Genomic DNA, 9,157 nt, shown 5'->3' on the forward strand with positions numbered 1-9,157 from the left:
TAAAAAAAAAAAAAAAAAAAAAAAAAAAAAAAAAATCTCTAGAAATGCATAATTGCGGCAATAAAGATGAAGCAAACATCAGACACATTAATTCCAATGCTTTCAAGATTTCTAAACCTTGATTATCCAAAACCAATTATAAATACCCTAAAACTAAACCAAAATCAAACACAAAATTAATTGAATCCAAATACTCCCAAAATTTTTAGTACACGGAGAAACTAAATCGAATCAAAAAATCAAATCAAAACGTAATGTAACCCAAATACCTAAATAAAAATCAATCCAACCAAATTACTCAAAACTAATTCATATTTTATACCCAGATCTAAGGAAAAAAAAAAAAAAAAAACTTTACCTGCGGTAGCTCAGATTCACACTCCCTCGCACTTTGTCATCACACCACAAACCAACACTCACACCGAAATGAAAACAACACAGCAATGTCAAATTCCAATGTATAAAATGAAAGGTTTTCATAGAAACATACACTGATACACAACTCTAGGAACTATATTAAATCTTTCGCTCTATGGCTAATTATGTATCTTTCATAAGAAAAAGAAAGAAGAGTGGAATTGATTTGTTTTATTTTTTGAATACTCATTTGATTTGTCTTCTTTTGTTCCCATACAGATAAATCTCCAGTTGTGGAGCTTTTAATACTGTAAACTAATGAAAGAGAATCGCAAGCAGCTTATGCAGTTAGAACAAATCAATAAACCCAATATGGTTGGAGACAGTTATTTTTAAAAGAGAACATAACAGCTTGACAGGTTAGTTGAATACAGTATAAGAATTAATTGATATTTGTTTCTTTGAAGAGAAAGCTGGCTAAAATATGCAAATCAAAGCCAATTCAAACACAAATTCACTAATGGACAAAATCTAATACAAAGTATGAGATAGACAAAGAGAAAATCAGGCTGTCCTTACCTATCAGTTTGTTCCAGCAACTTCTTGTAAATTACCCTAGTTTTGTGCTTGGCAAATAACTAAGCAAACCTATATTTTAACAAAATGATAGGGTCAGAAGGTTTTCCAAATTAGATGAAAGAGAGACTACAAAAGAAAGGTTCAATCCATCAAAAATTACCATAAATTATGTAAACTTGTGAAACTAAAGAGACATTGGAATTTCAAGAGCATTCTCAAAGAAAAATGTTGCAAGGATCTTAGTTAAAAACTAAGTTTTGAAATTTACTCTAAAAACTCCTTTACAAATTCAATGCCTTGCTTTTAAATGGTATGGATATTGTAAATATGTGAAAGTGTGTTCCCATATAAAAGGGAGTTCAACAATTCAGCAAAATCTAAATCTATGAATTCAAGTGTAAACCATACAACCATATTTCAGAAATAATCCCTTAATATTCAATAACACAGTATTCTTGGTTATTTATTTGTTTATTTCTATTTAAAAAACACAGCAAATAATCCAGGAAACCATAATTTCACTCTAAAAAAATTACAAATTATCCTTACACTGTAAACTGTAAAATTTAAAAGCAGCAAAGGTGAAAGATGAATATTAAAATCAGGAATTAAAATCCCTAATGTTACCCAAACCAAAATACAGAGACCATAAACTGTCAGATTTAAAAGCAGCAAAGGTGAAAGTTAACCATTTAAATCAAGAGCGAAAATCCCTAATTGAAAAACATAGCAAATAATCCAGGAAACCATAATTTCACTTAGAAAAAATTATAAATTATCCTACACTCTAAAGTGTCAGATTTAAAAGCAGCAAAGGTGAAAATCCCTAACATTACCCAAGAGCAAAAATCCCTAATGTTAGCCAAACCAAAATAAATAGATGATAATTTGAGACAAAGCATCCAAAGAAAGAGAATAAATCCATCTATCCTTAAATAGGCATCAAAGGAAAACCCTAGACAATTCAGCAGGAGGGGAAAGTTTTAAACATAGAAATTCAAAAAGGAAAAGCACCGGTTAGAAGTTACAGGAATTGAAAATACTGGTTGAAGTGGGATGGGGGCAGTAAAAACAATCAGAGTAGCAATAGGGTAGAGAATGAACAATGACAAATAGTTATTCTAGAAGAATTAATATTAAACAAATATGCAAAAATTTCAAGCACAGAGAAATTGATTTTGAAAAGTAAAAGGAACAGAGCAGCAGATATAAAGGGAAGGAACCAAATTGATTGAAATAAAGAGAGCATGCGTAATTAATTGGGAGGAAAAAATGAACTCAACTGACTCATACCTATTCTTTATAGGATCTAGATTAAGGAAAAAGGTCCAATTTACTTTTTTATTCCCACTTACATCTTTGTCTACAAATTTAACCCAAATAATCAAAACAGAACCACTTATAACTCAAATACCATAATGAGAACCAAATATAACCTAAAGACTCAAACAAATATCAAAGCCTGATCAAAATGTCAAACTGAAAGGCGAAGAGAAAAAATTAATTTGAATACCAAAATCGAAACCAATCCAAAAAAAATATCAAACCCTAATCATAATTAATAAACAAACTTAAATCGAAGATAAAAACTAACCGGTATATGACGGCGGTGGGATGCTGAAGGAGTGAGAGAGCGGCGATGGGCTATGGTTTAGGGGTTTTGAGAATTGAGAGAGGCAGAGAAAACGGCTTCAACACGGAGGAAGAGGCAAAGAAGAAGAAAACGGCTTTCAAACGTTGTAATGATTGGGATTTTGGTTGGATTTAACCGTAAACTTGGCAGAATCGATGCTGAGTTCGCCGTTCTACCTCTTTCTCTGCTTCTTTCCCTGTGTGCTCGTCGCCTCCGTCTTTCAACGCCTCTCTAGTTCTGTTTCCGTGTGCCCTTTAATTTTAACCGCTTTTTTTTTTTTTTTTTGGTTATTTATAAGAGAGGCTTTTAAACGGAGTGTAGCAGCACCAAACAATATAATGTTTTTTTTAAGTTAAAAGTGTCTGAATTTTAGGTTCACTGATATTCTATTTGTCAGCACTTCCTTAATTGTAGAAATTAATTTTCTTTCAGTTTTTATTAGAATATATAGTATATAATATGATATTGATTATATATTTTGTAAATATAACTAACACAATTACATATTTTGAAAATAAAATTGTTGGATTACATGTTTTTTATGTTCTTAAAACACATGCCAAATTTTATGCTAATCGAATGTTATTTATTATTTGATCTATAAATTTAGTTTTTATGCATAATCTTATATTTCAAAAAACTTAAAATTTAAACATTTTTTGATAACTTAGTTATTAATCTTTAATTTTTTGGAAATTTTGTGATCATGAAGGATATGAGAAGAAAATGTAATTTAATGTGAGATTTGTCAAAGAATCTAAATTCACATTTAATAAAAAGATATTGAGTTGAGTTATAGCCATTTGTTTGAAGCGAAACTTTGTCACATAAAAATAGAGTCAACAATTTTTTTTGAAAGAATTTGGAAGATTTAAGATTTCTTTGCCATTACCTATCACTTCAAAGCTAGTTTGATAGCCTCCCAGGGGAAGGTGCATTCTCTGTCTTTGCACAACTCACTTATTCAATTAAAACAAACAATAAAAAAACACATTCTTAGTCCATTAAAATTGCACACAAATACAAATTTTCCACAACAAGAAGAGACACACATACATGTACTCATTAAATTGCAAGGCTATGCACTCCTAAAATTGAACAACTTATGGTAATGAACCACAACAAAACAGTAGCTATGCAAGCCTAAAATTGAACAACTTATGGTAAAGAACCACAAAAAAACAGCGTTATGTATCAATACACATTTCAATGAGATTAAACCAAGCCCTACGCCAGTATGGTTTTTAGTAGAGAACTATAACCATTTCCAACAGGACTGTTATGTAAGCCACCACAAAGCTTATGTAGAAGATATCCATGTCCATGAAACTATCACCTTCTTCCCCCTTAAATATCCATTGGCATTATAGATAGTGGTCTCATTTTGGTGCAACCATTATGTAATGGAGGTCCACACAAGAGAGGGTTCCCCTCATAACTGCTTTCATCAAAAGTAAATAATTGATTTTTTCTATCAGGTGTTCTGCCTGATAAGTAGTTGTGTGCCACACTAAAGACCGCTACAGAGGTCATTTCGGTCAACTGAGGTGGAATTTTACCATTCAAATTGTTGTAGGAAAGATCCAGACTTTCTATCTCTTTTAGATTTGAGTATGTTACAGGAATTGGTCCTGATAGATTGTTATGTGACAAGTTCAACACACGAATGTTATTACTTATCCTACCAAGTTCCGGTGGGATTTTACCTGCTAGGTTGTTGCACGAGAGGTCAATTCCATATTTGTAGTCAACGATGTCACTATTGTAGAAGTAAGTTTTATTTTTTGTGGCGAACTCTATTTCTTCATCAACATTAACATGTGTCAAACACAAATGTTTCATAATTTGGATCCTCCGTATTTTTTAACTTTGTGTTCAAATATGATGATAGGCTCCTAGAATAAGGTCCAGAAAAGAAAAAAACTTTCAAAGAATTTTCCTAGACAGATGCATCAAAAGTAATATTACTTAAGCATTGAGGTATCGGACCTGAAAATTTATTGTAAGAAATATCCAAAATGTTTAAGTTCTGCAAAAGGCATAATTGAATTGGAATCTGATCTCCTAATTGATTCTCTTTCAAGAGGAGAATTTTTAATGATGAGAGGCTACCAATCCAATTGGGAATGTTGCTAGTTAGATGGTTATTTCTTGAGCGGTCCAATTCCAAGTTCTTTCCAAAACAACTCCAATCTACTTACCCTGATACTTGTGGAATTGAAGCAAGATGGAATAGAACCAAAAAGGTTGTTGTCAGAAAGGTCAAGAAATCTAAGATCAACGAGTTTGCATAACTCTGTTGAAATAGGATCTTCAAAATGATTTTTGGCCATAACAATATCTTCTACAAATGACATGTTCCCCATCCATGTTGGAAGCGTGCCTGAGAAGTGATTGTTGTCCAACTGTAAATTTCTTAGATTAGACCAAATAAAATTTGTAGGAAATATTTGGCCACTGAAGTAATTGTTTGATAATACGAGAATTTCTCACTGGTAGCAACCCATTATGAAGTGCATTAGTATTGTTCCTGAGATATTATTCTCAGACAACTATAGAGACTGTAAGAATACTAAATTCCCAAAAGAAGAAGGAATACTGCCTTGAAATTCATTTCTAGACATTTTTAAACCAAGGTTTGTGGGAATTGGACCATGTAAGTAATTATCTGAAATATCTATGCTCAACATGTTGGGACGAATATCATATGGCACAATGAAAGGCCCTTTGAAAGAGTTATTATTTACAATAAAAATATCCAATCTTGTATTGTTCTCTAACAACCAGTTAGGAAACTGCCTACAAAACCAGAATACTTGTATTATATTTTGTGCATCTTTACAAGAGAATTTACATCAATATATAGCTACAGAAGAAGAGGAATTATAGGAGTGGTTAATTACAGAATAGAGAGACTTTAGGGAGAGAGATTATAGGAGTAATTACATATTCAAATTCAAATTTGAATTGAAGAGAGATTTGAGGGAGAGATTTGTGGAACGGTTACCTAGCTGGCCTGATTCTTCATCTTCCTGCATACTTCACATGTGTGCTTCATTTTGGCAAGTTACCACTCGCGAGTCAGTCTTGAGTCCAGTCGCGAGTCACCTTCTTGTTGCACACTCTTGATCAAATCTTCACACTCTTTCACACACAACCCTTATATTATTCCCATTTAAATACAAGGTTTCTAAATGTTGAATTACAAGCAAATTTGGTAGGAAATAAAACCAACATATAGTTGAATAAATTCAACTTTACAGATAATCTAATGTGTTTTGAATTTTTTTTTTGAGAAAATGAGTTTTTTGAAAAGTAAGTATGTAAAATAAAAAAAGTAGGTTTTATGCTAAAATATAAATGATATTCTGATGCGAATGATCTTAGATGTGGTTTTGTTTAGGGGTTGGCTTTAAGGCTTGGGCCAAACATTGGTTTCAGTTAGTGGGCTTATACCTTAAACTATCGATGGGCTTTTGTTTACGTTTTTGGGGCAAGTGGGTTTGGTTCAAAGTTTTGTTTGGGTTTAATATGTATGGGCTAAGAGGGAATTTTTAAACTGAAATGGGTTATGGGCCACTTATGGGCTTTGTTTTAATATTGAAAATGATGTTGATATTGTGCAATGTTTGTGTGAATCTGTGTGTTGATGCGTTGTGCACTAGCGTATTCCAATATGGCAACACTTGCAGAGTTGCAGGGAAGGAAAAAGAATTCATCAGTGTTACATGCTTGATCAAAGAAGATGGAAGTAGTCTCTGTGTTGCTTGTTCTTATTGCCCTCTTCCACTTTGATGCCTCTTTTCTATATCCGCTCTTTTTTTATTATATCTTTCTCCTTCTTTGCATACCACCTCTACTGCTCTATGTTATTGCTGTTGTTGTCATGGTTGGCTTGATAGAACCAGTTTTGTGTGTGTGGGGTTTCTTTTGAATTTTTGGATTTTCTAAGTCCATTGTGAGGGAGTTATGATGGTGGTTGGTCTTATATGTGGGTGGTTTTCATGTTCTTAAATGGAGCTTTTCTGTGTATTAGTTTGTCTCGGTTTTTTTTTTTTTAACTTTTTTTAACTTTTTTTAACTTTTTTTTTTTTAATTTTTTTAGGTTGATGACAAGGAAGATGATGAAGGAGGCAGATCGAGGTATGCTTTGGTTATGCAGAGAGAACATATTGAAACAGTGTAAGAGCTCGTCACTAATGAACCATTGAATTTTACGTCTTTTTTTAAAGAAAAAATCTTGTTGCATATATGTATAGCGTGCAAACACACAACCAATTATAATTGGACTTTAAGTCAATGTATGCAACAAATACTGCTCTTTTTTTTCAAATATGATTGACACGAGCTTCTTTTATCTTTGGCTCAAATGATATATTTTGAGGTTCAACTTTTGAATTTTTGCTTACTAAACTTAAAATTAAAATAAAATAAAAATCATATAGAAATATAATAAAAACAACATATATGATGATAAAAATGCACTTTAATCTTGATCTTTGTTTGATTCTAATTATATATGGCTTCTATTCTCTTCAATAATGTTGTGAATTCTTGGGTTTGAAAAGTCAAAATTTTAGATATAATGTTTATTAGTTTTATAAAGTTTTAGTTTTAATTGTTTTTTTTGGGTATTTATAAAACTGTAAAACAGTACGTATGTAACAAGTTTAACTTTTCAAGCCATCAAATTCTGCTCATATTTCTTGAATAGTCTGCTTGACTATTCAACAATTGGTCCATAATTTTCTGGCCAACTATATATTCAAGAAATCTCACTTTCATCAAGCGCATAAGATATTAAATAATACTATTATATATTTGCAACTTGCTGTTCAACAACTTCATTATTACGGGTTCTTGAAATCCAGAAACTAGGAAATGTTATTTTAGAAGACTAGCTAGATGTAGTGAAAAATTTGTGACTCAACCTTTTGGTATTGTAACATATAGTTATACAAAGAGTACAATTGTTAGAAAGAATCAAAGAATCAAAGTTAACCCTTTTCAATATTACATGGTTATACAAAAATTTTGTTTGTCAGAAGATTCAGACAGTCAAAGAAAAACTATTTGCAGAACTAAAATTAGAAAAGCTTGCTTGCAAATTCATCAAATGAAGTTCCCTCTTTTCGGGAATAAGCAGATTTTCGTGCAAGTTCTTTTAGCTGTGACAAGCTTCTTCCGAACTTCAAAGCCAACTTCATCTCAAACAACTCCCCATTCTCTCTTTTTTCCAAATCTTTTTCTTCAAGTGTGCCTTCAATTGATTCTTCCAATAGGCGAAAGAAGCCAGCGTTGTTTCTATACATTTCAAACACCATTCCAACTTGTCCACCATGCTCAAAAGCATTAACAGCACTTCCTAATGCCCCAGCAGCCACCGCTATTATCGCTGCCCATGATCCATTACCTACAAAAGTGGAACCGATGGCAGCAATGCCAGTGAGTAATGGGCCTGAGATAGCCAAAATCTTGTTGATCTTCAACATCAAGTTGCCTAGCCTTGCGTAGTCTTTAATGTCTTTTCTCTTCACCACTTCAATAATATCTCTCATTTCAACTTCCAGCTCCTCACTCCAACCATTCTTCGCCATCTTATGAAATTTACCTTCTTGTGCTTTGGTTTTGTTCTGTGATTGTTTTGATGGCCACCAAACAGCAGGTTCGAATGCCAAACCAATTTCTAAAAACCTCTCTCTAAAATCATGGAATGAATTTATTTTTTGGGTTGAAAAATATGAAATTTTATTTATCTAGGTCAAAATCTTTAGTTTAAGGCTAAAAAATACAAACAAAATATGCATTATAAATTAGATATTTGGGCCATAAAAAGCAATAAAAATGATACAATTCTTGTAGGGTTAGGATTTGTGGCCTAAACCAAAAACAATGAATTTGTAGAGCGTGGGTGATAGAGATAGGTTAACTATGGAGCTAAACCAGCATACAAGTATAAACCAGCATAAAAGTACACGTAAAAACCAAGTAAGTTTAAGTCCGAAGAGACTTATGATAGATTGAATATCGGTTACAATTCTTTCTGTTATCTTTTTTGCTCCCCTTCTCATTAGGAACCCTTTTTCTTTATATATCCTTCTCCATTACCATCCCCATCGTCCACTTATTCTCCATCCAGCTCCCTACTTTAGTGAATGTCATGTCATGTATTTCCCTTAGTTTTGTGAAAGACGGTAGCTGAAGTTGTACTGTTCAGAGGTCTTCTCCACATAAATGCAGCCAAAAAATTTGCTACAATGCATTTAATACGGTGGTGGCAGTTTTTCCTTTTAGATATTTCTTCGTTTCTTATTCCAGGCCTGTCTAAAGTTTATCCAAATTGCTGAAGTCATAAGTAAATTCATTTGAACCCCCCAGATATTTACATGACCCTAAACTCCTTTCATCCGAGGATGATCGTCTTTTCGAAACACTGATGCTCTCTTCGAACAGAGTTTCTTCGTCCTCATGTATCCTTCTTTCACGCGAAATACCCCTCAACAATTTTAGCCTCTTCGGACATAGACTAATCCTCACCTTGGGCTTTAGGCCCACTACGTATGACTGGGCTTTCCCCCCCCCCCCCCC

At 32.8% G+C, this 9,157-nt stretch overlaps 1 protein-coding gene and 1 long non-coding RNA gene across 2 annotated transcripts in view; both read right to left on the reverse strand.

Annotated features, from left to right (window-relative positions):
- Positions 1–3: 3 nt before the first annotated feature.
- Positions 4–2,838, reverse strand: LOC136067303 (uncharacterized). Its single transcript, XR_010628765.1, has 2 exons — positions 2,531–2,838; positions 4–1,005 (listed from the first exon to the last, which is right to left on the reverse strand). It is a non-coding gene; the product is annotated as an uncharacterized LOC136067303 (long non-coding RNA).
- A 4,682-nt stretch (positions 2,839–7,520) lies between these two features.
- Positions 7,521–9,157, reverse strand: part of LOC112008459 (probable F-box protein At4g22030) — a 5,579-nt gene continuing 3,942 nt past the window's right edge. The window contains exon 2 of the mRNA XM_024040788.2: positions 7,521–7,982. Within this exon, the coding sequence (XP_023896556.2) occupies positions 7,657–7,982 (326 nt within the window). The 3' untranslated portion in view covers positions 7,521–7,656. The remainder of the gene's footprint in view (positions 7,983–9,157) is intronic.

This window comes from Quercus suber, unplaced genomic scaffold (assembly GCF_002906115.3).
Source record: "Quercus suber isolate HL8 unplaced genomic scaffold, Cork oak 2.0 scaffold_66, whole genome shotgun sequence".
In the NCBI taxonomy this organism is placed as follows: Eukaryota; Viridiplantae; Streptophyta; class Magnoliopsida; order Fagales; family Fagaceae; genus Quercus; species Quercus suber.